General features: G+C 43.5%; 1 protein-coding gene across 1 annotated transcript in view; it reads left to right on the forward strand.

Annotated features, from left to right (window-relative positions):
- The window catches only part of RHOJ (ras homolog family member J), a 65160-nt gene that overhangs the window by 27697 nt on the left and 10483 nt on the right, over positions 1 to 26980 (forward strand). Inside the window, exons 2-3 of the mRNA XM_082058833.1 lie at positions 20020 to 20078; positions 25981 to 26145. Of these exons, the coding sequence (XP_081914959.1) occupies positions 20020 to 20078; positions 25981 to 26145 (224 nt within the window). The remainder of the gene's footprint in view (positions 1 to 20019; positions 20079 to 25980; positions 26146 to 26980) is intronic.

A 26980-nucleotide genomic window follows, 5' to 3' on the forward strand; every position in this document is an offset into this window, starting at 1 on the left:
ACTGGCTTCTAAGCTTTTCCACAACTTGACCCTAAGTGACATTTAGAGGGATAAAAGATCTTTTGCAGAGAGTGCAACATGGACAGTCACACAACTGTGAAGACTGTAGCATAACCACGTGAATCCAGAGACGCAAGCACCGTATCCACTCAGATAAATGCTATCATCTCTTCAGTCTTGTGCAAGGAAAACACGTGCCTGTCAGATATGTTTCGCTGTCTTTTAACTCTCCTGTCAGCACAGTTCTAAAGTTTATGCCCATAGAAGCAGTTTGCTGATGAACTGGGTTTGGACTGCGCCCACAGCCTGTGTCACAGGAGGATGAAAACGTTGTACATCTTCCATCCAGGACCAAAAGATGTTCTTCCTTCCTTCTGAGGCATTGAGAAATTGTGCTAGCCACAACTCCCAACAGAACTGATTAAAACCAGGCTTCTTTTTTCCTCCTATAATTTTATCCAATTTAGTGTTCTCCAAAGAACCACCTAAAACTCCCTCTTTATCTATCTTTAGGGAAAAGTAACCAACTTCACCTTTCAAATACAACACTCCCTTTTATAGACTCTCATTTAAAAGGAAATTTCATAGGAAATGGTCATTCTTTTAAAAGAACATGTTATAAAAAGCAAGTGTAAGACACAGGGAAAGATTATTTTGAGCATTCATTTGCTGAGTTAATTTTGGTGCTCCAAGAACCTTTCGGTCAGAGGAACTTAGAAGAGACATTGCCTGAAGAGTATTGTATCAGACCAAGCCATATGCACATTAACTACCTCCCTGTTTTCCTCTCCCTTTTGCACACAACTCAGTCTAGGAAGCCCCGGAGTTATTCAGAGCACTTCAGCTGCAAGTTGCAATGACAAACAGCAAATCTGACTCATTGTTGATGTACCTCCATTAACAGTGTGTCTAATGAGCTGATATTTTATGGGTATTTCCTCAGCACTGTAACATGAGTCCTACAGATCCCCGTGCTGGAAGTTAGCCCACCGTTCCCTAAACACACGCCTGGGTGTCACAAGCCAGCATGGAGCAGTGGAGTTTGACAAAGGCTGGGTTGCTGCCACGTGGGTGTGCAGCATGTAGATAAGCGTGGTGGAGCAGGACAGAGCTTTGCTCCGTGTTGTTGAGTGTGGAGAGGATGCGATGAGTGAGCAAAGCCCATTTCTGTTTCCATCTGGTCTCTCCGGTCCCACTGCCGGACTGACTCAGACACAGGAATTCTCTCCCCAGCGGGGAGGGGTGCAGGTCAGAGCGGTGGGAACCACCGGAGCAACATCAGTGCTGATGATGACCCCATAGGGAATTCGATGGGGGGAAATGAGACACCAGCATTTGAGAACAAACCCCCTCTGAAGGGATTTATCAGGCCTTTCCTGGTAATGTTTTGAACTGGGAACAAGCCCAGTGGAAGTGTGTCCCCCTCCTCCTCTGTACCCTCTCCTCCTCTGTACCCTCATCATGAGATCAGTCCCTTTGAGCGAGGATCCCAGAGCAGCGGTAGGATCTTTCCCTGGCCAACAGAAAGATGACCTTTAAGTCACGATGCAGCAAGATTCCTGGAAGAAAAAAAAAATGCCACTGACTCAGAGAAACAATTGGCCTCTGGCCCTCAGCTGCCTTTCAAGCAGACACATCGTAGCTCCTCTCTGAGCAGCTGCTTTGGATTCCCTGCAAGCACCAGCCACAGTCAGGGGCCAGCAGCAAAGTTCAACTATTAAATCATGCTTTTGACTCTTCATGGACCTGTGGAGCTGGATGATCTTCTAATAGCCAGATTAGAGGCATGTTACCTTTTTACATTAGGCAAGGGAAAAGACACCACAGTGAGAGTGTCCTAAAAACAGAGTGTGTAGAAAACAGAACCAGAACACCTTACCAGCACGTCAAGACACACAGAGTAGCAGCAGGTTCCTGTTCTCCAGGCTGAACTGCTCCATAACTATTTAGGATGGCAGGAGGTGTACCAATATGTCAATATCTAGGGCAAGGTGTTGTTCCTTTGCAATGGCACAGGCAGCACTGCCTTGCAGGCATCTCACTGCATGTGGATTAGAGACAGCCAGCAAAGGGAGAAGTTTGAACAGTTAAGAGGGAAAGGATTCAAGAATATACACCAAGTGGCAGTGTTTGCCATATGAGCCCCAGCGGTGAGTTGTGCCATTTTGCATCAGACCAGACTCATCACTGACCATGCAGTTAAATTGCCAAAAATAGCACCGTGTATCTCAGCTAGCAAGACAGCTCCATCCCTCCTGCTCCTATGCCAGGCTGCTCTGTTGTAAACCCGTGCCACATAGCTGCTCTCTCCTTTGGGTTCAGGGATTTCCACCCCTGCTTTCGATTCACACCCCTCATGCTGCTTTTATAGTGATGGTGCAGTTACAGCAGCTGACAGGAGGAAATTCTGCAGTTCTAGAAGGCTGCAATCTTACCTGTGCTTTCTCTTCTCCATCCTCATCCAAATCCTGATTCTGATTTACAAAGGATCCCTAATCCTTACATGTTTCAACAGTTACTTAATCAATTACTTAACGTGGACATCTCTAGCTCAAATATAAGCTACCTCCAAGGATGAAACTACCCAGGATGTCACTCCCAGACTTCTGTGTCCAAATGGGCATTCTCCAGGAAGACCAGAAAACATTTCAGTCTCTCCATATTTATATTCACTGAGAGAGCTGCCCATTTACACTAGAATCCCTCTAAGAACCATAGCAAAATGAAATTCAGCCCTACCACTCTGGTATAAAAGTATGAGTGTCAAGACAGAGAAAGCCCTGCTCTCCATGAGTATTCTCAGTGTTATTTAATAACATAGGTATAGCTCCCAGATATTACAGCTTACTTTTTGGCTATGGTGATAAATGCTTTGAAAACAAAGTGGCTGCATGCCAGAGAGGAAAGTGTTGAACAGCAAGTTTGATTTGTACAGTAGGAGAGGGCAGCAATTGCAGTGCATTTATTGCAGCACAGATTTGATTTATACAGGAGATCAAATTGTTAGAAACGGGAGCTGTAAGCATATGAGGCGGGGGGGAAAAAAGAGCTTAGGGCTGAAGCCACAGTTGTTCAAACAAACAGGCTAATGGCAGCCTCGGTTACACACACATGTGCAGGTGCAGGCTGATCTCAGCCAGCATCTGTGGAAAATGTCACTTGGCAAAGGAGCACGTCACGCGAAAGCAAATGCTGCGTGTGCATGCACAGGGCTTGCTGCCGGCAAGCTGCACCAGGAAAGGGTCCTCTCTGGTCTGCACTGCATGGTGGCCTCTCAAAAGGGCTGTGTGAAGTGTTCACTGCTGGGCAGCACTGCATCAGTTCAGGTATGGGCAGAGCTGGTTGACCTGACACACAGAGGGGCTCTGGCTGATGGAGACCCCCGAGGCTGACCCTGGAATAAATGCCCAGAGCAGCACCTTCATCACCCTTCTGCTCCCATGTTGCTGAGATTGCACAACCCTTTGCCTGCATCTGCTCCCTGCATGGTTGTGTAAAATCTGCAGCAAAAATGTAGACACCACAGAATCACAGAATCACAGAATCACAGAATCGACTGGGTTGGAAAAGACCTCAGAGATCATCGAGTCCAACCCTTGGTCCAACTCTAGTCCGTTTACTAGATCATGGCACTAAGTGCCATGTCCAATCTCAGTTTAAAAACCTCCAGGGACAGCGAGTCCACCACCTCCCTGGGCAGGCCATTCCATCATCACCGTTTTATGTACTGGTTTTGTTGTGCTTCTGCTGTGATTGTGGGAGCTCTGGATAACCCCGATGTCAGAGGAAAAAGGCAGAAAGACAGAGAAAGTGCACCAGGTGAAAGCAACTGAGGTTTTTGTACCTTTGGTATTTTGTAGAGTGAAAACCTTTTAGCCAGGCTCCCTGTGACAAATGTTAGGTTGAAATAAGAACAGAAAAACATGGACAGAAGGAAAAGAGAAAAGGTGCTTTGCTCAAAGCACTAAAAATATCGGCAATTAAAACAGAAATTATGCCTTTTTTTGTTTGTTTTTCTTTTAGCAGTGTCTTGACGTTTTTGGACAAAGCTCTGTGGCCCACACTTGCTTCCTCTTTCCTTCCACTGTGTTTCACCACAAGCCATAACTGGGCACGTGAAGTGGTCACTAATTGCAGAGCAGAGCGCCCCATTGCATTAGAGCATTAGCAGGCAGCTGGGCAGACAGATTTACACATCCCAGCGGTACAGGTTGCTTTCCCCACCTCATGCAGGCTGCCTCTGAGAGGGTTTAAAACCAGCATCAACGTCCCCCTTGCATTTCTCTCCCAATGCAGCTCTGTGGCAACTTTCCTTATATGGGTGGCTTGAAAGCAGCCAAAGAGACATCCTTAATAACGCCAGTCTGTGGCGGCAGCAAAGAGCTCTGAAATCAAGCCTAAGCTTGGTACAGGAGAGCCCTGGCACCAGTATGACCCATGCAACCACGAGCTCCCTCCCTTGCAGCTCTGCTAAACCAGCGCTCGGCCCCAGAGCTTGTTCATGCCTGCCAGCGTGAGCGAGATGCACAGCGCAAAATGGCTAAAACCACCCAAGAATCGTGACATTTGCTTTTACCTGCCTTTAGTGTGGTTTGTTGGGGGTTTTTTTGTTTGTTTCTTTGTCTTTTCCCCTGGTTTTACCATAAGGATATTTATGGTCACGTCAAACACTGCTCATCCACTCCTATAAGGAAATGACCTTATGGATTTGCACTTGCTCAGCCTGGTTTGCTTCTGCCCTTCAAACAGCCACTGGTTCTTTGCTAAACTGGGTCTGAAACGCTGTGTGCTACTTTGTTCATTCCCTTTTTTTGGCATCAAACAAGAGAGTTGAGCGTTTCTCAATGTTTTCTAAATTGTGGCTATGAGAATGCACAAAAATGCTCAAAACCCTTTTTTACCACCAAAAATGTGCAAGAAAAAATATGTTTTCCATTACTCAGCTTTTTTCCAGGTGGAAGAGTCCACGTCAGCTGAGCTTAGACATGACTGAGTTAATATCTGTTTTGCTTAATCTTGCAGCCTGGTTTCTTTGTGGATGCACTTTCTGAATGAATTTCTGAGAGTCTGTCAGACATGTTACTCTGACAGGGAAGGAATTGGGAAAAATGTTATTTGATGAGTTTGGCTCTGGATGAAGACAGTGCAAGACACTCAGGTGCTTTTTTATACAAGCATCAGCACTGTTTCATTAAAAATCAATGCAAAATTACAGCACACCTGAAAACTCAGCAATGTCCCAGCCACTAAAGAGAAACAATCCCTGCCAGGCAGCTGTGGCTGAGACAATTGCTTGCCCTGCTAATATTCAAAATCAATTTCCAGCAGCGGGGAGGTTTAGCCACTCTAACCTTGTTGTCAGGGAAATCAGCTCAAATGGAATAACGCAGGCACTCTTGCTTTCCAAAGCCACATGTTGGCAAAGCGCCCTGTTCTCTGCTGCTCTGTGCACCTGCAAGAGCAAAGGAGCATCCCACGGGATGCGCTACCTGCAACAATGGCCAAACCCAAACACTTCTCTGTTTTGAGACACCGCCACAGGCCAAGGCTTGTGGGTTTTGTACCCAGGCTGTCTGACATGTCCGTGAAGAGCCACGTCCCCTCTGAGCACCTTGTTTCCCTTTGCTGCAGAACAGGAAATGTTCTTTCTCTACCTTCATTGTTGGCGTGTTTGCTCTGCAGAGCCGGTCTGGCCTCTGCCTGCCCGTTTGCACCGGCCTAATACAATGGAGCCATAATCCGAGGTGTTGCCATTGTAAAAATAGGAACGGAGAACAATGTCTTCCTTAAAAACAAGGTATTTCATGTAACTGATTGTGCAAAATATGTTGCTTAAATCCATTTGCTGTGCTAACCAGTAACTCAAATCAAAGGTACAATTCATATCACATTTGGTAATCATTCGCAGGAAGTAAGTGTGGATTTTCTACCTCAGTTCCTTTCTCCTTAGTTTGCAATGTTCTGTGATTTTTCTTCAAAGTCTTTTTCCTCTGAAGTCAGATATGATCCCCATTAGTGGCACTTCCATGTAGCTGAAGAAGTGTATCAACATTTTCTAATATAGATTAAAGCTCCAGAAAACAAGGGGGAATGAACTGTTCAGCTCTCGGGAGAGCAGTGTCAAATAGAAAAAATTACCAGACATGATGTTTAAAACAATCTCTCCAGATGCCTCTTTTCAGAGCTGCCTGTTTCAGTCAATCATTAAGTAAACACAGCTTTAAATAAAGCCAGGTGGAAAATACATACTACTTCTGCTACTTAAACAAAAATTTGCTAAGATGCCCAACTTCATATTTTGATTTCATAATTCAGATATCTGCTGCTATCCTGTATTTTGCTGAGTAAGTTCCTTTCTTGCTTAAGGGAAGAAAGGAAATGTTATAAAAATAATCATTTCATCATAAATTTCTGCCCTTCTGCAGTTGTAGTGACCGTTACTTTTTAAGATCAAAACATTTTAACAGAAATTTACATAAAAATATATACTGCTTGTTTCAAAATTAGTTCACTTTTTTTCCAGCTACAAGACGTTATGACAGATGTTTCTCCCACACGACAGTAATTCCTCTGAGCTCAGCAGAGCTGCCTCTAAAGTTCACAAGGTGGAAGAAAAGCTGAATTAAACCTAAAAAATCTTTTCAAGAGCAAATATATTCTAAAAATAGTTATAGCTGATAGGGAGTGCAAGACATTCCTGGAAATTCAGCCAATTAGAACATCAGATTTGATGCAAAAAATGTATGATTACAAATTGAATTATTAATGAAAAAGTTTAATTCATTAATCCTAACCAAGGAGTTAGAAGTTTAAAGATCTTTGGTTAGAGCAGACACCATCACAAATTCCTGTCCCTTGGAATAGCTACGTATTTCAGAATTAATTTTCATTGTACATGGGAATGAAAGGTCAAAAATTATAAAATTTTCATAAAAGCAATCTTTCTGCAAATAAAAAAGTAAGGAAATGGATCTAATGGTCAACAGTTTCACTACAAAGCTTTTAAATGATAGTGGTGGTCACACTTCCCCATGCCAACCTTAGGTTTAATGAACTTGCAACAACCTGAAAATTTTGGAGTCTACATAAAATCTCATTTTCACCATGGTGAAAAGCAACTGACAGACCAGATCCAGGTGCTTGCATTTTGCTCCCTGCCCAGGCTATGATGCCCATTGCCCAGCAAGACACCAGCTGCCCCGGTGCCCACGGTGCCACCCCAGTGTCCTGGCTCTGTGGCTGCATCGCCCACGGGGGTGACTCCTCCTGGTGCCGGAGTCATGGCTCACAGCACGCGTTACCATCACGGCAGGGCAACAGCTTTACACAAACTGTTCAGGTCTTTTCAACAAAGCCAACAGTTCAGATCAGGGTCAGTTATTTCACATCATTTCACTTCGTTTCTCCCAGTGGAAACATCTGAACTCTTCTGCCGAAAGCAACAGCTTCCCATGGAAACTCCTGATTCTGTAGAAATCACATTTTCTAACTGAAAATTCTCGTCTGGCTCTATACAGGAATTTGGATTTATTTTTTTCTGTCCAAATGAAAAAATACTCTGGCTTCAGCTCAACCAGGCACATAAGCACCTCTTCTGTGCATCCAGGGCTGGACTGCAGCCAACATGCAGCTCACCTGCAAGACCCAACCTGCGCTGAAAAGGCCACCAGATCATCCCTTCTTAGATCACAGCAGCTGGATCACGCTCTGCTGCATGGGTGCAATGACGCTTGAATAAAGGATATCTTATGCTTAGGTTTGCACTCACCATCTTTCCCTTTACATGAACACACACACACACACAGAGGGTTAAGACCCGGCATTTCATCCGCCTGCAACTGTTGCTTTTTTCAACATTACAATCACTTCATTGTCTGCAGGGGCTGCCACACTGCAGAGGAAAGTGAAAGGTTTCTTAGCAGGACATAAAGCATTAAGAGTGTTTAAAACCTTCATGTTAGCCAAGAAAAAAAAAAAAAAAAAAAAAAGAAAAATCCTAACTTCAGAGTTACTTATCAGAAAGTTTATTTCCAATTTTTTTGTTTAGAGTGTTTAATATTTCTGCTTCGTAAGTCATATAGGCTTAGAGTTGCTGCACAAATGTTTGGCTAATCTCTGAAAGCTGCAGGGCAAACAGCAGGTGAAGTTTGGTCCTGGTGCTAAGTACAATGGGTCTGATTCTGGTTTTGGGAAATGCAAGGCAGAGTTTCTGTCCTGGTCCTCCTTGGGGACAGGAACATGTACATTGTTTTAAAGCCTTTTTAAGCAATGCTTCATGGAGAAACACAGACAGGAAAAGCAAGCACTAAGGTCAAACTTAAACAAGATGCAGACAAAGCGTCAGAGAGTCTGGTGTTGGAAGGTGCCTCAAAAAATCATTTAATCTTTCCCCTGTGCAAAATGGGATTGATGATATGTATAATGTCAGCTACGGAAGCACTGCAGTTTGGACAAACCTCATGCTCCTGAACTCCCGCACTTACCTTAGCGTGTCATGCAATGCAATAAGCTGGAGACAGCTAGATTCAATTCAACGTGCCAAATATGACCGTGCCTCAGTGGTTCACAGCTCAGAGGAGCAGATGCTATTTTAAGCTACGCTACCGTAACTCTGGAATGATGCCCGAGGCACCGCTCTGCTCTTGGAGTCAGAGAGCCGGTCTGACTGCAAGTGTCTTGCTCAAATGCAGACGGCAGTGCCTGGGACACACACACGTACTCCATGGTCTGTGCCCAAATGCAGCACCCAAAACACCTCAGGCCATTACTAGCCATATCTTTCCTTTAGGTAGAGCAGCCAGCTCAGGGCAAATTTGGTCAGCTTGCCTGGCACCTGGATGCAAGCAATAGGAAACTTGGGCTTTTTGCAGAGATTGTAGCCAAGCTAGTGGTTGCTTTTTCAGTTTGTATTCCTGCACATCAATCATATTTCTGCTAATATCAGGCAGTTATAGAAAACACACTTCTGTCCCTTTCTGTGTACAACATAGGTAATTCTTTGTTCCTTTCTAGCTTTGGCATCTGCACTTTTTGTTGAACATGCTGGTAAACATATAATCCATTTCTCCTCTGAAGCACATCCAGCAGCAGTAGGATGTGCCATAGGGTGCTGCAAGCTGTAGCACTAATAAGGCTGCTGGGGGAATATGTCTAGCCCCCACAACCCAGTATCCAGGACAGGTCCATCTTAGCTCCATGCCTCTCATCCCTTGGCTGTTCTACCACAGTTCCCAGTGCTGACTAATGTGGGGTGATACTGAGAACCAGCATGGCCAGCACAGACCATCTGCCCAAGAGGCCCCTCGGCCACTCTCAGCCAGTAACTCTTCAAGAACATGAGAAACAAAACCTCCCCAACTTGTCAACCTCAAAATCCTCAAAGAATTCAGTCCACTGAAGTTGCAGCTGCTGAAGATTAAAATGCTTTTGCTGAAGCCTCTTTCTCACCAAGCACCTGGGACCACTGTAAAGTTGAGAGCATAGCATATAAGTATAAATCACTGTGAAACAGCTACTCCAGCAACTGAAGATCCACCCTGCAGTGAGGACAACCTGTCCACTGCAGAGCAGAGATTTCATGCCCCTCTATCAGCATTATCTCTTCCCATTGCCATCTAACCCAGACCAAGGCAGATCCCCACAGTTTTTAGGAAGACACTGTTACAGCAAAGAGCCAGTGTTGTTAGGCAGTACTACCTCTCCAGACTGCTTTCCTCTCTCTTCCAGGTTTAAAAAAAAAGAACAAAAAACAAAAACAAAACAAGAACAAAACAAGAACAAAACAAGAACAAAACAAAAACAAACAAACAAAAAAACCCCACAAACACGCTAGCTCTGATCCCTGAATAGTGCAAAAAGAGAAGAGAGCTGCCTTAATTCTCCTCAACCATGCTGAGAACCTTGTTCTCCCATCTGGAATTATTTTGTGAAACACCCTGTGGATTGCCTGGACACATTTCAGTGAGATTTGTCTCATTTTGCCACTAATCTTCCATTTATTCTGATGCTATTAACCATGTCTCATGTTTCCTTGATAACCAGATGCTTGACATAACTTTGGAGATAGTCTTTTCCCCAGCACTCAGTTGTAGTTAGAGGAATGACTTGTTGCCTTACACAGACAGAAGGAGGAGCTAGGCAGATGGTCAAAGGCTCCCTTTATTCCCACTTTTTTCTTATTGCAGTAAAATTCACACTCCTTGATCTGCTTACCACAACCTCAGCATCACTGTTAGGTGATTCCAACACATCCTTCATAGAAGTGGATTTCAGCAAACAGGTGATATAAAGAGCATTGACTGACTTTATTTGTGTTAAAATAAACTGAAAATGCCATAGCATTTAGCCTTTTGCAGGTCATGTCAGCATGTCAGCAGTGAAAATACTGGTAAGATTACTTTAAATACCAGTTACACTTTAACAATCTCAGGGCTCTACGAACTCTGCTGTTGACTTGAGCCCAGCTTTAGATAAACATATTCCTAGATACTGTGCTATGGTGATGGAAGCTTTAAAAACATTGAGAAGAGCTAAAAACATAGATAACAACCTACCTTCTGACTTTCATTTTTTTGATAGGCTCACATTTCAGTCACAGTCAAATTTTTGTTCTTTCACTCATTTCAATGTCACAAAAAAATATGTGGTCTCAAGAAAGGTGCTTCCCCTCCACCAGGATTAAGATTTCTAGTATTCTTCTTTGTTAAGAAACAATCATAATATTTTAAATAATGTCATCAGCTTCTATCTATTTATATTACTTAACGCTACGTTTGTTACTCTGTCTAGCTACTATTATACTTTCAGTAAAAAGCCCTCAATTAGAATATCATTGAAATGATACACATCAGAGTCTATTTGCCTACAAATTTAGTGCATTTACCTAGGCAGTTATGATTAGTTTCTAACTCAGGAGCAGAACTGCCCTCCATGGGGGTAGCTGATGGTACACAGTAAGCTGAAACACTCAGGAAGCACCTCCCAGTCTCCTGCAGTGCCCACCCTCTGTTTAAGACAGAATGAAATCTAACAAAACCTTCTCATAGACACAATGCCAATTGTTCTTCAATTCCCCAAGCACTATAATCTTGTTAGCCTTTTCCATCTAGCACAGCTTTGCACAACACTGAGGTCCCAAGAGGTCCCTCAGGACTGTATTACTGGAGAAACTGGGCACAGAATCCTCTGAACCAGAGACCCCGGTGTTCCTTGGACTCTGCTATCAGTGAAGCTGAATTTGTTCAGGAATTGATTAGCACAGCAATAACTCACTGAAGTGCAAGGAAATCCTCCAGTGCTGATTTTACAAACAATGAGGTCAATGATTCCAATCAATCAACTTCATTCATGCTGTCTATAAATAAGTAATGTCCCAGACTGGGAAGAAGCTGGCTCATGTTTTTGTGTTGTGCTGGTTCTGAAAGCTTTGCGAATTTCCATTCTCTTTCATCCATTTCTGGACCAGACTCATTCTGCTTGATCTTCCTAATCCATCTCCACCACTTTTGTGTTCTCTGTCATATAAGCTGGCCAATGTTGAAGTCTGACTTCTCAATGCATTTTGAAAGATTTACGGTATTTCATATCAGCTGCTTGAATAAAAATGACTGGTGGACGGGTACATCTCTTCTGTTTGCTGTTCCTGCATAGCAAATACCCAGCTGTGAAGAGCTGTAGCCTTTTTTCTCTCAAGATGCTCAAAAAACCACATAGTACAAGTCATGAATCTTCCTATAGGATGTCACTGTCTAGACAAATCTATTCCTGTTGCAGAAGGGGACAATAGAGCTGTCATTTTGTGTCTGCTTCCCCACCATGGCTGTAACACAAGTCAGAGTTGGGCATTTTCCCACCAATTCCACTGGAATCCTCAAACGCCCAGACGAGGCAGAGGGGAGGGGGTGCCCCTTGTCACACATGAGAAACAGGAGTCCACAGTGAAGAGCAACCCCTATAGGCAGTGGAGGGATGTCTGGGAAGGAAACATGTTTAGAAATCACTTCTCTGATGCCTCCAGAAATACCTGAAATGTCCTGCTGAAAAAGTTTGTCTCTATATAGTCAATCTCAGTCTTCCAAAAGTCCTCAACATTGACTTCATACCATGAGAGCACTGTAGGAGTGTGAGATGCCTTCAGTGAGTATTTGAGTTACAGTTTCTGGATTTTCCATGCAACTTACAAATACAAAACCCAATAATGACTTGACTTTGGCATTAAGAATAGCATAAAGTACTGCAAGACTCATTAAATAACAAGAATAATCAGCCAGTGTGAGGTCCAGATGAGGCATGGAGGGATGACAGGTAAAAATAGGAAAGTCATGTTACCTCTGGCTAGATGGTTAATGAAACCATCGCTAGACCACACTGTCTAATCCTAACGACTGCTTGAAAAAGAATTTGGAAAAGACCTACAAGAATGATACAAGAATGAGAAAATATGCCTTGTAGGAAGACATTAGATAAGCTATTTAGAGCAGAATAAAGGAAGCTATGAATCCTATCTGGCTTTAAAATCACTACATGTCTGTGGCCTAAAGACAAAGCAGCGAATTCCTCACCACCTCATTAGACCAAGAGCTCCACTGAGTGAAATCAGCTGAATCCCGGCCCCGGAGGCCTCTCTGTGCTCCCACCGTGGGGAGCAGACTGGAAATGTTTTTCAGATATTGTAAATATCAGATGGGCAAAAGTATTTGCTCAACAGAACATAGATATCCTCTGTTGATGAGGTGACAGAAAATTTACTCAGAGACCATCCTTTGAAAAATGCTGGCTAACAGGATATTTTACATATATTAACAAATGTGTGTGTGCACAATGTATTTTAAAGACAAAAATATTGCTTAGTTTATTTCTCGTTGCTGTCCCCTCTCCATAGTACCGGAACTGTATTTAGCACTGATCAGAAACAGTTATAGAGATAGCGATAGTTACAGGATAGCGATAGATTATTAGAGGAGCAATTAAAGAAAGGTTTTTAGTACAATTTGCGTCTGAAGTGAGGTATTTAGGCCATTTACAGAGCCAAATAACATATTTTTGATTTTTCTTTCAGAAAAAAAAAATATAGTTAAGCTGCACGATAAGTCTGAGATAGCAAATCAATTTGGCTGTAATCAAATCTTTTTTGCCATGAAGAAGGAAATGGGGGAACATGCTACAGCATATGTGACTCAATTTCCCAGAGATGACCTTCACATGTGGAAGTGAAGAGCCCAGACTTGAGTCACAGGGCACTTGCGGACCGTGGGTGAGCCACAGGTCCTGTAACACCAGCTCTTATCTGCCCTGGGTGTCTTGGCCACACAATGTTGTAGCATTGCACCCAGTCAAAGCAAAGGTAATATTTCCAAGGAGGAACACTATAGGGAGTGGCTAGAGCTCCACTGAGTGTAACATCTCCTGAAGATAGGTCCACAGTAGCTAAAATAAAGTTCTCCAGACATGGACACAACCCAAATCAAAGCAGCATGTGAGAGATTAATCCCTGGCAGACCATACACAAATATGACCCAAAGTAGGACTCATAAATGCACCTGAAGCACCTAAAGGGTGCTGCAAAAATGAACTGCCCATATCTACTTTGTTTTCATGTTGAATATTCAAAATTGCCATTTCTTAAAACCTCGGATATGTACTTGCAGTTCAGTTACTTAGATACTTGACCATCATGGGAACCAAAGCAAATTAGAGATCTAAATGTCTTTGAGGCATGTTTGAGTTTCACCCCTACTTGAAATGTATTAGGGATCTTAAATTTTAAGCTGTAGAGACCCTTGATTAGGAGCTATGAGGTACAAAAAGAAGGCAATTTATAAAAAAGATATTTTAAAATCGCTCTTCTTCAAACAGGCTCCTACAAAAGGACTCGTGTCCTGCCAGAGAGGACCTGTGAAGAGGAGGGGGATTTCCAGTTCATTACAAAAACTTTCACAAAACTACACTCAGGAAGGAAGAAAAATGTTACCCAGCAAGCAAGATATCAGCTGCTGGAGAACACAGCACATTCAGAATACCGACAACTTCACAGAAATCATTCTGAAAGGTGTCAGAGGAAGGAACTTAAGGTCCCTGAGACTCTCTGGCATTTTCTGCAGACCACAGACAATGCATTTGCTCTTGAAGAGATGGTCTGAACTTGAGTCATGCCTCGCAAAGATGATTATCCTAATAAAACCCCTTGGAGAAACGATTGACTGGTTCCGCCTTCTGATGGGTTCAACTAAAACCTTGAATCTGTGACAAGGAAAGCACAAAAAAAAAAAAAAAAAACAACACAAAAAAACACCTTCTTAATTGCCGTTACACTCTATATGAATGATTTGGCAATTATTCTGGTAAAGGGCACAAAGAAAACTGGGAATGAATGGTTCTGGCATTGCTGAAAATGTTCTGACTTTATAGGTCAGTGTTGCAGCAGATTTAGGGCGTACTCACAAGGGTTATCAGCTACTTCATATGACAAAAGACCTGTGGAGAAGGAGATCAGTTCTCACCTCCCTGGGAGGTGCTCTAGTCCCTCTGGGTGACAGTGTGGTTCCAATCCCTTGGACTGAGTATGGAGCCATTCACCCATTATTTTGTCAATAATGTCTATGTCCCTTTGTGAATGTGCACCCTTCTCCTTTCCAAATGTCCTCGGCATGATTAGGCTTCCCCAAGTCAAGGCAAAATATTTCACTCTACAACTGTAAGTTTTGTTCAAGCAGAAACTGGAAAAATACATACATACCTGTATTTTACATATATTAATAAATGTGTGTGTGCACAATGTATTTTAAAGACAAAAATATTGCTTAGTTTATTTCTCATTGCTGTCCCCTCTCCGTAGTACCAGAACTGTATTTAGCACTGATCAGAAACAGTTATAGTTTCATGTAGAGCTTCACCCAACATATATTAATACATGCATGAACAAAGAAATTTGGTTTGAAGTAGTGTTGTGAAACTGGGCACAAGCTGAAGCCAGGAGTTTAAAACAGTATTGCTCCCTCTTGAGTGAGGCCTGTATGAACAAACACCTCTGGAACTTTAAGTAAAGCTATGAGGCACATATGTAAAGACCTTTCTATCTATTGTAGAAATGAGAAATTTGGCTGTCTACCCATCCCTCACAGCAGTAAGAACCCAAAATTTCCACCTAAACTCTACTGCAGCTGACCAAAAAGTGCTCTTTTGTCCATCTTCTGATTTTACCCTCTTTCCCAGCTATAAAAGAAACAGACTTGGGCATTTTTACTGCCAGTAGGGCAATGAGAATTGTAGTTGTTCTTATACTGGTGGCTATTAGTCTGTGTTAAGTAACATGCATCTGGTACATATAATAATAGTAAACAGACAAATGCACAAACTTAATAGTGCGAGTTTGCTGATAAGGGCAGAAGGTGGCCCTTGTGAAAGTTTGAGGTTTGATGCAGATTAACTTGTCTCAAAAAATGAAAAAGCCTTTCCATCCAGGCAGGTGTTACCATCTCTGCTTGCTGTCATGCTCCTGGCATTTCTCTCCAAAGCAGCTGGACCTTAATTTGTTGGCAGGAAGGCACTAGAATAAATACATGCCTTCTCCCATGTGGTATCGCTTTAGACATTGCCTAAGCTATCGTGTATATTCTGGCTAGTGATTTTACAGTCATTTGGTTCTGCAAGCACCTCTTCACAGGCATGGAAAAATTCCCCGTGATGTGCACATTCACTCTCCTGTACCACAGCTAAGAGCATCCAAGCTATCGTATCCTAGTTTGGTGTCAAACCAGAGACTTGCGTGCTGCTTTGCACTGTTAAGGATAATAGATTCTCGGAGGACAGCAAACAATTTACATCCCCTTTCTGTCAGTGCAGACTGTGCATGTTGCTGTTGTGAGGCTGAAGGGCTCTTCCAAGGGAAAATTCAGTCCCACAAAGTCAACAGGGCTTTGCTGTGAGCAGACGAAATACAAAGGGGAAGAGTCTGGGAAAGACTGATCATTGACAGGTGGATCTGGGGCAACCTGGGCAACAAGAATATCAACAAAAATTGTCATATATTCCCCAGGAACATAAACTAATCACTTATTTAAAAACAGAGCTCCCAGCTTGGACCAGGTGATGGTCCACAAACCAGATCCAGCCCACACAATAACTCCACTTAGCGCCTTGCCTTTCTGCAGTGGCCTTCAAGCAGGACAGCATGTTTCAGAGTTCTATGTTGAAGCCCATTAGCAAAACTCCATGCACACAGACTTGAAACAAAGCCCTGGAGTCGTCCCAAAATAGTTATTCAAATTGTAGCAAGAAATAACCAGCCCATTTGTGATCTAGCTAACATTTTAAAAGCAGTGTTTTACACATTCCGCATTTAGTCAAAACCATCCAGTGAAAGGAGGAAAACATCTGCCCCATCGCATCGTCTGCTGCAACCCAGACTGGAGCCAAATGAGAACCAGGACTGCGCAAGTATTCAGCCACATTTTATTGCATTCCCTGCTGCACTTAGTGTTAAAGGCCATGCCATTTCAGTATTTAATGAATATGTCAATATGGCCAGTAAATGGCAAGGAGAGTTTGTATTTATCTTGTTACTCCAAGACCACTTATAAAGCCAAGTTCACAAGCCCATAAAGAAGCCTGCATAACCTCCAGTGACTGGGAAGGAATTCTGTGTTGGCTTCCCATAAGCTCGGCCACTGAGAGAACAGGAAAAGATAGCAACAGGGTAAGTAAAAGTAAACCGAGATAAAGCCAAAAGTAAGGCCTACAAATCTATCAAAGCAATCTCAGCTCATAAATACGACCTACCAAGTGGACACACTGAACAGCCGTTTGCCTGACAGAGGCAGACTGATAAACTCTTAGTATAAAAATACCATGATGTTGTCACAAGCAAAAGCCATTTGTTTTGACATTTGTTTTGCTAGCATGAAAGCGTGGTGGAAATTTCAGCACCAATACATTAATCTAGATGTTGCTGTTTCAAGAGCCAGTGATTATTTGAATTGTCAGTGGGAGCCTTTTGGTCCGCTCTGCATCTGGAGCCAGGAATCCAAAGACAGCAGTTTGTCTGCTGCTGAAGTTAAGCCAACAAGACAGTTTTGCTGGGGTGGTGGATATGAACTTAGAGAGGTGATGCGGACAGGAAGGATGTCTTCTGATGATGAGATAGATTAGAACAATCAGCAATGAGAAAGAAAACAGAAAGGTTGATGGGGAAAAACAAGGAAAATAACTTATTGATGCTACACAGAAATTCACAGCAGGATGCACGGGAGGCAGGGTGCTATAAAGAGAATGAAAATCTGATGTGCAAGTTAGTTAGACCTAGGGTGTATCTTTCCCAAAAGAGTAATGGTAGTTCGCCACCAGCCTCTTTTTTCCCCCTTTGCATTTCCCAGAGGTCACCAAGAGCCGAATGAAATTGCACAAACTATTGATAACTGTTCCTTGTGTGTGGCTCCACATATCTGTTGCAATATATTCACCATGACTTCATGGACCACAAAGCACAGATAAGGGTTTAGGAGTTGTTGCAGCAAATCCTTCTGGCAAAGCACCGCAGACAGACTGAACCTCTGTCCAAACAGCTTATCTCCAAAACATATTAACTACTGGAAAAGGCAGCAATTTGTACCTGCAGCAGGGCTTTTTGCCACTGTAGTTCTGTCAGTCAGATGCCACCAAGATTTGGGCCAGCAAACCTTCACAGCAGCCTGAGCCTGGACAGAGTATATTTAAGTTTGACTTTTAAGTTTTTAAAACACTGTATATTTGAGCTGATATTTTGCAAGCAGGGAGCAGCTTAGTTTGCTGGTGCTCAGGATCAGCCAGCATGAGAGGTAAAGCTGGATAACTATGTTATTACTGACATATGGCAAATGTCTCTTTGTATTCATCACACACATTACATCACTTGCACCTCCACACACCCCATGGCCACACAGCTGCTATATGAGAATTCTGCTTTGGATGTGCTCTGCAGACTCCATATAAATTCAACCAAGGACTGACAGTGCGACTCATGCACACATGCAGTCCCAAACACCACCTCGGCCAGCTGAGCACTGCTGGAAGGCTGGAAAATTGCCTTCAGCTGAGGGGCACAACTTCCCACAGTCGGTCCTTAGGCAGAGTAAAATCAGCAGAGCAGGTCTGGCTCCTGTGCAGTGGCAGGTTGAAGGCTGGCTAAGATTGCAACTGGAAAAAAAGCTACACCTGGCTGCCTCCAGTAAGTTGTGCAGGAACATCTGTGGCCCCACTGCTTCTGAGAAACTGCATATTGTCAGCAGACTTCTATAGTTCCTACCTCTACTGGGACATTTTGATACTCTATACACCACAAAAAGTTGAAAACCAGGGCTCTGGGGAGGTTTCATTCAAATTAGTTTACTCAAGTCAGGTTGAAAGAAGGGGATGGGGCATCTGGACTGTCTTCTGTTTGCATTGATACCCATCTCGCCACTCTGGTACTTCTTCCCTGGGCTCTTCCACCTATGGACATCCATAGTCAACAGCTAGCCCCACGGGAGCTGCACTGTGTGTGAGCTACCTCCTGAACTGAGGAGCCAGAGGAGGGTTCTTAGCTCCTTCTCATCTCCTCTTTCCCCTGCACATCACAAGACAGCCCCAGCAGCGGGTGAGTGCGGCCCATCCTGCTCTCCTCAGCAAGTCTGGTCCTTGCTGAGCTGTTGTACTTTCAGGATGTCAGTTTTGTTCTCTTTATATGCTAGCAAAATTACCGTGTCACTTTGCAAGCAAGTAAAGCTGCTGAATAATCAGTCTGTCCAGCCACACTGACAGAGACTTCAAGTCTAAGAGATTTCAAACAGGACATTGCTCCCCAGTGCAGGAGCTATTAACTTCTATAAACTGGTAGGTCTTTTTCTCCTACAAACGTCTTATCACTTAAAAAAAAAAATCAGCAAGAAAATGTGTGATGTGTTCAAGCCTCCTCTTTGCCAAAAGCAACTATTAAATCTTCCTCAGTCCTCATTAACTGCAAGTTGTGATCAGCCGATGGGCACCAGTCTTAGCCCCCCTCTGCCCCAGCCACAGCTTTATGTTCATCCCAGTTGTTTTCCCTCATGCTTCAAAAAATTAATAGTCCATGGGCTGCAAGAATATCATTATTTTGAGCAAGTTCCCTGATGAATGTTTGAAGTCTTCCTGTTGACTAAAGGGTGGAACTGGATTCCCACCCTTTCTTTCCAATTGAGTAGTAATGATTTAAGCAGATTAACTGGCTAACTGTCTTTAACACAGATCATATCCTTTATAGAAATTAATACTGGTTACAGTGATCAGTTAATAATGGGGTTCATCCAAAGGCAATGGGAAAACATTTTCGTCAATGGGCTCAAAATTAAGTACACAGTGAATTCTACTAAAGGAGTAAATGTGCTGTGTGTGATCAATAAAATAAGCCATTCTTCCGTTCATTTGCAACAGAATCTGTTCAACAACTCTGCAAATACTAGTGTTCCTCTTCCTCCCTATCCTTTGAAGCCACCACCACAGAGCCCCACATATTAAGCGCAGCCACTTGACATGCGATTGCATGACACAGGACAAGACAGGTCGCCCAAGAGGCAGCACACCTCCACCAAGACCCATCGAACATCAACCACTTCTGAATGCTTCATCATTTCACAGCCTGAAACAAACAAACAAAATAACTAAAAAACCCTCTCAATGATCCATGACAACCCCACCCCAATGCTCACGGTGGGGAGGCAGGAATCCTGTACTTTCAAGTCCCAGCATTTCATGGGGATCAGCTGGTGGCTGGGTCCTTGGTAGCAGCAATGTGAGCGGTTTATCACTCTTGGCTGTCTGTGAAGAAATATGAGCTTGGCATAAATAATTTGCTTTTGTTGTGACTTTAGGTTGCCTTCAATTTGGATTGAACAGATGTGCTTGGTTTAGAGTGTACATTGCAAGACACGTGCTAATGTGTCTAGCACAGGTGTGTATTGGCATTTAGGATTAAAACACATAAAAATCAGTCCACTGGCTTGTGCATAAACATCTCTTGTTTCTTTCTTTCAGTAACTGTGACTGTGGGAGGACAACAACACTTGCTGGGACTTTATGACACTGCAGGGCAGGTAAACTACCACAAAATATTTATAAGTTTCCTTTCTCATGCTTTGTTTGTTACTATCACCTACTGGGCTTTGCTGTTCGAGCTGTTCATGGAGGTTTCTTTACAAATATTAACGATCAGTTGCAAGTTGTAATGGTTGAACTGTTGACCTTCTATTTTTTTTTTTCTGCATAGAGACTTCATTCATGTTCAGCAAGCTCATCCCTAAGACTGAATTTTGTCTAAGCAAAACCCTAAAGCCTGATTAGGTTTTTCACCCTCTCATGTATCCACCTCCTACTGCAAATATGACGTTTCATATAAACTCAATGTTTTCTTACATTTACCACATGGTGGCATGGAAGATACAGAGAAGAATTCCCATTTCCAAGATCAGAAAACTAATGTAATAACAGCACCAGCCTATCGATCACCAGCTATTGACTTTTTAAATGGTAACCCAGCCAGGCTGGCATCCAGCCCAACATCCTTCTCCCAGGACAAGGGTGTCCATTACAGGAGAGGCTGTATCCTACACTTACTTACATTATGTTTTTATTGTTTCCGCTGTCTGTGGTCTGATACAGTGTGCTTGCACTAAAAGTTTACAGAAGAGCTCTGGTCTGTGGGCTCATTTCAGCCCCTGGAGATGAAGGAAGAGTATTTCTCACAGCCTTGTTCTGCCAGTAGAAGAGCAGAAAAGGGTTCAGGGAGCAACAGCTTTTCATGGTGAATTTCCCTGTCCTACCTCCAGAGGCCAGTGACTGGCAGACTAAAGAAAGGACCACAATCTGCACAGGAACTTTGCAGAAAATCACCTGCTGAGAGGAGAGGGAGCAGGTCCCAGGTCCCTCCCAGCCTGGGAAGGTTGGAGCCCACACCCACCGGTTCCCCCAGTCAGAGCTGGTACCTGGAGGCACCAGGAGGGGAAAGCAGATTTGGGACCCTGCTTCACTCCCTGGCACAGAGGAGCTCTGGATACTGAGCTTTGCTTTCAGGAGGACTTATTGGCCGTGGGTTTTTTTGACCATGACTGACTGCTATGAAATGCACAAGGAGAGTCTCCTGTCTGCAGAAGGCCACTTATTACAGAAAATACTTTGTGGCAGTATGCAAAGAAGTCAAAAACCACATCAGGACAAACTGTCATCTCTGAACAGCCTGTGCTCAGCAGGACTGGGGCTTTTATGCTTTGCGTCTCACTTTTTATTCATTTTATTCCTATCACATGTCTGCAGGAAGCAACATCCACTTCATAGCTAGCGTGGTGTCACAGTTCACCCAGCCTTTCTATTTACAAGGTACAAACAGACATCCAGAAATCAGTCCCAAAATATGACCCAAGTCCTTGTCTCTTGTTTAATGCAAGTTCAATTTTCTATTCTGTGCTCTCAAACACAGAGCTCGGAGCATATCTGTCACAATCCAGCAGCACTGCAAGCCTTTGCTAATGAGACTGGAGTTATATTCCGTTCTCAGTCAGATTTTATCCATTGCCTTAATACTTCCACTGTTTCGTAGGGCTGATAGTTCCACCTGCCACCCACATCCTCTTATTTTTTTTTCCCAGCCCAGAAGAAAAACAAACCAGCCTCTCTGGCAGAATTCACCCCTCCATCAATTCCTCCACAATCATTTTGCCATCTCCTGCTTCCAACTAGCCAGAGCACCAGCTGCCTTCAAGCACCACTTTTAACTCATCAGGCTCATTTCCCTTTCAGACCTTGGTCCAGAGGACGTGGCCATCTAGTCAAAACTCAGAGCATGAATAATTTCTTGATGACTAGATTGCATCTCAGTGGAGGCTGAAATGATGATGCTTCCCACATGCTCGAGCTATAACAACACATCATCTGGGTTGTTTCCTCCCTCCTTCTCCTTGTGATGTGTGGCCTTCCAAAGGCATCGGTGTGAAGTCATAGCCAAAAATAGCACTTGACATTACAATGCTATAAAACATATGCTAATGAAATAACAATTGGAAAATGTACTCCTGCAGCAGGACCCTATGTCAGCCCGAAGGGAGAGCTGGCATAGACCCCAGATCTGGGGTATCTGCTTTTCTGCATATCTGATACTAACAGTGTTGGGAGGAAAAAAAAACAGTGGTCTTTTTTCCCCAGGTTGGACTCCCATGCAGAGTGCTTTAACAGGCTGACATGGCAGGGAGTGTACGTGAGATCAGCATGGCAGCAACATTTAAAAAAAACAGGTTTTGCTGTACTTTCTGAGCCCCAGTGCTGCAAGCCTGCTGGTGGTGAGAGAGCATGAAGGGACCAACACCCATCAATGCCTCTCAGCCCCAGCAAGCCACAGGCATGTAACCCAGCAAGGCAAGGTGTGGTGCTGGTGTTTCCATGCCAAGCCAGTGGCCAGGCAGTGTAACTGGGAAGCCTTGCACTCCCTAAATAAAAGGCAGCAAAATGCAAGCACAAGACAGGGAAATGAATTAATTATGGTCTACAGCCTGACTCCATGAGGACTCACGTCCCTTCCCAAACACCACAGTCACCAGCTGCAACACCTCTGGATGTACCCGTACTCATGCAAATGTTCAGTCCCTTTTTTACTCCATTTATTTGCTTGGCTTCAATCACCAAATGTCTCTGAATGAGAAAGGATCCCAGTGTGCCGTAGCTCATAATGGTCCATTGCTATAGCCCTCTCCTAGAGACCAGGTATGAACAGAGACAGGGTCCTTGTCTGGTGTGGTCTGCAGGTTCCTGCCAGCCTGCAAAGACAGGGAAACATGGGAGAGCTGATTGCCTCTTACCCTCGACATTTGTGCTTGTGCATTAACACATCCATGCAAGCTTCTGTGTACCCTGACAGGAGATGAGACCTCTGCTACGTGATGCATGGCTGCCCCTCTCTAGGGTTTATATAATGCTCTGTGCTTCTAACACAACTTGGGAACGGTCCTCCTGAAAAAGCATTTTCCAGGGGCCACAAAGGAACAAACAAAATAAAATGAAATGCACAGCCCAGTTGCTGTCACTGCAAGGCAGCACACTCATGGATTTTAGTTCACATTTTTAATGGTACAGTAAGTTCCAGACCCTTTAAATAGGCACATCTGGAATATTTAAACTGGTCATTTTTAGCCAATTTCTTTCCAAAAATCCTAAATCACCATTCCTCGAGGGCTTGCTGCCACCACGTGGCTGTTTTAGGAGGCTGACTTGCAGCAATTAAACCGAAAACACAAAAAAAGACCTTTGCCAAGCATCTAGTATCAGCCCATGTTGACTCTGGCACAATGTCGGAGAAGTCACCAGTTTTGATGTACCGGGTTAAAATAATGTCCCATAAACAGGCAGGCACCTGGCCAGGCCTCCCTCACCCACAGCATCTGCTTATAACTCAGCCATCTCTATAATGCATTTACTCCTTTGCTCCCACTGTGTTGGCATCCACTTTTTCTCTATTAACTCATCTGGTTCCATCCCCAAAGCCTCCTATAAATCTCTTTCCAACGACTTCTTCATGGCCTGTATTGCTGATGTTTCTACAATGTCTTCGAGTTTCCTCTCCTGCCATTCCTTGAACAGGGTGAATCCACTCTTCCTTGGGTTGCTATGTCCAAACACCCCCTCTTGTCATGTAAATCCTTCTTCAGGTCAGTACTATCTATGACAGTGGAAAAACACAGGTCAGTTGACAAGTACTCCGGCTTTACACCAAATACTGGGGCTGTGGGACTGGAGATGCTAACTGGGCATTTACTCTTCCTGTTGAAGTGGGTTTGGGACAATAAACATTCGGTTAGACAAAACACTTAGTTTGTTGTTTAGGATGTTTCTTTAAACTTCTTTTTAATGAGAGCTAATTTTGGCCTCATACTTCCTTTCAGAGTAAATAATTAAGGTTTTTGTTTAGAAAATGTTGGAGCAGATTGTTTTTACATAATCCTTAAGTTTTTTACAGAAATGGGTGTCGATTCAGAAGTAGCCTGAATCATCTTATCATTGCATACTTAGTGAACAAAAGACTTTGGAAAGAATATTTACCAGTCTCAACTCATAATTAAGCCCTGTCATTTGTTGACCCGCCAAAGCAAGACATATGCAAGGCTGAATTAAGACACCATCTAATCTAAGCGTGCAGTGATATAGTCCTGTATCAGTTTCTCCTGCAGGACAGACAGCAGCTGTACTGCTTCTGCCCCTAATGTGGGTTTTCCCTACCTCAAATAAGTGTTCTCAAGTCCAAGCAACAGCGCCTGGATATCTTTTTTTTTTTTCTTTTCATTGAGTTATTAACTATTTCAGCATCTGTAAAGCAGAACTGCAGCAGTTGAAGTTTCAGACAATTATAAGCAAAAAAAAAGAGACCATACTGCAGAGATTTGAGGCTTTCCCAGAATGTAGAAACTGTACACTGAAGACTTAAGTCTCCATCAGGCTTGACAGCAACATGTATTATTGTCTCCTACGCTCCAACTTTGTGTTCCTTTCCCCTTTTTTAATTCTGGACCCCCTAAAAACATCATCCAGAACAGATGTATCCCCTCTACAAGCATCTGTTTCGTTTCACTGAAATTTTCTAACAGGTTTCATTGAAAAGTACCAACCAGACACAGCTACATACACTCTCACTATCACAAAAAGCCAGTCTATCCCTTTCACACATCTTGCAAAACCTCTGCTCACTCTCAACATCTGAAGCCTGAAAACAGACTCAAATTCTTCCTTGAAACTCAGCTATCAAAGCCAGATCACAACACGACACAGCTGTACTTTGAGCTGTTTGAAAATTTACCCTCTTCACTACTAGCACAAAGAGAAGACATCTCTCCTTCCCCAATTCAGGGCCTGTGGAAACACTAATTCACCCCCAGTGATTTACCCAGCCACTGCAGGCTAGATTTGATCTGCTTTGTGTTCTCAGGACATGTGTCTTCTGCTGACTGACACATTGCTGCATACCATACGTGACTGCAAGGGTACCAAATAGCCCGGAGACCCATATTTGTTGTATATGGTCATGTCTATAATGTCTATTGGGGAACAGAAAGCCCACAATATTAACAGAAAAGCCTCTAGACATGTGTGTCATCAGCAAATATTAGCTAGCAGTGACATTAAAATAATTCCCAGGATAGTATCAGATTGCTGGAGGGCTGAGGCAGATACACGCAGCCTCAAGATCAATTTTTATTATACCACCCGTGATGGCCACTGTTTAGCATTGCCCTCTACACCAGCATCACCATGGATAATACACACAAACAAAATCATAGAATTATAGAATATTTTGGGTTGGAAGGGACCTTCAAAACTCATCTAGAGCAACCCCCCCTCCATGAGCAGGGACATCTTCACCCAGCTCAGGTTGCTCAGAGCCCCGTCCAGCCTGGCCTGGGATGTCTCCAGGGATGGTTCAGCCACCACCTCTCTGGGCAACCTGGGCCAGTGTCTCACCACCTTCATTGTAAAAAATGTCATCCTCATTTCCAGCCTGAATCTCCCTCCTTTAGTTTAAAACCATTTTCCCTTGTCCTATGGCAACAGGCCCTGCTAAAAAGCCTGTGCCCATCTTTCTTTTATGTCCCCTTTCAGTACTGAAATGCCACAATAAGGTCTCCCAGGAGCTTCTCTTCTCCAGGTTGAACAACCCCAACTCTCTCAGCCTGTCCTCCCAGCAGAGCTGTTCCATCTCTCTGATCATTTTTGTGGCCTCCTCTGGACCCTCTCCAACAGGTCCATGTCTTTCCTGTACTGAGGAGCTGTTTTGAGTAGAGATGTTGATTAAACAGTATCCCTGGCCCATGAATCTTGGTTCCTCGCTCAGCAGCTCCCTGGAGGTTATAAGTGTTCGTGAGCATGGAAGGACAGCATTCAACAGTTCACTGAGAGCCAACATGATGCCACATCATCAGTTATCCCCCACCCTATAATGCATTTGCTCTTCTCCCCTGACAGGAGGACTACAACCAGCTGAGACCCCTGTCCTACCCCAACACAGATGTGTTCTTGATCTGCTTCTCCGTGGTGAACCCTGCCTCATACCACAATGTCCAGGAGGAGTGGGTGCCCGAACTGAAAGTCTGCATGCCCAATGTGCCTTACGTCCTCATAGGAACACAGGTAGCACTTATCTGGGGCACCACTGGCCATCATGGGGGTCTTTAGAGCAAGGGGGCTCCTGTTCCACCCCACAGGTGGCTGGAGGCTGAACTCTGTGAAAAGTTTCCTATTTAACATTTTATGTGATATGAAGCCATTAGAGGAAAACTCAGGGACTGGGAATGGAAACCAACATGCAGATGTCCCATCATCCTAGTCCTGACTGGCAAAACTCTTCCCATCTTTTCATTCAAATGTATATTAATGTGTTATCAAGGAATAAATACCTATAGGGAGAAAAGATTTCTAGCAGGCATTTAGTGAGGGGAAAAAAACATTCAAGTCTGTGGTTAGAGGCAGAAGACAAACTTCAAACTAAATGTTAAAAATGGGAATTATTAACCAAAGGACTTAGCGAAATGGAAAGGAAATATCCTTCCTCATGTTTTACATCAATATTGCATTTAGTGACTCACCATCCTGCTTGTGTTATAGTGGATGTTAGACTAAACGATCAAACCACTTTATTTTGGCCTTAAAATCTATGAATCTATCAATCAAATAAAAATGCCCTAAATATGGAGTTGCTTCCAAAGCACAGAGTGGCTAGACACTGTGAGAACTAAGAATATGAGTCTGGACAATGTCCAAGCACTGGACAGTAACCTAAGCCAAGTTAGAGAAACAAATCAAAATCTGGTCAAAACCAAAATCTTCTTGCCATACGGAAGTCAAATCATGCTGGCTTTGTTTTCCACATTGGAATAATCTAAAATGCCAATTTTAAAATAAAACTATTACCCTTTGGAACACACACTCTGAAAATGGATGGGTTTAAAATACCAGAATGCTTCAC

This window comes from Streptopelia decaocto, assembly GCF_964273445.1.
Source record: "Streptopelia decaocto genome assembly, chromosome: 7".
NCBI classification, from domain to species: Eukaryota; Metazoa; Chordata; class Aves; order Columbiformes; family Columbidae; genus Streptopelia; species Streptopelia decaocto.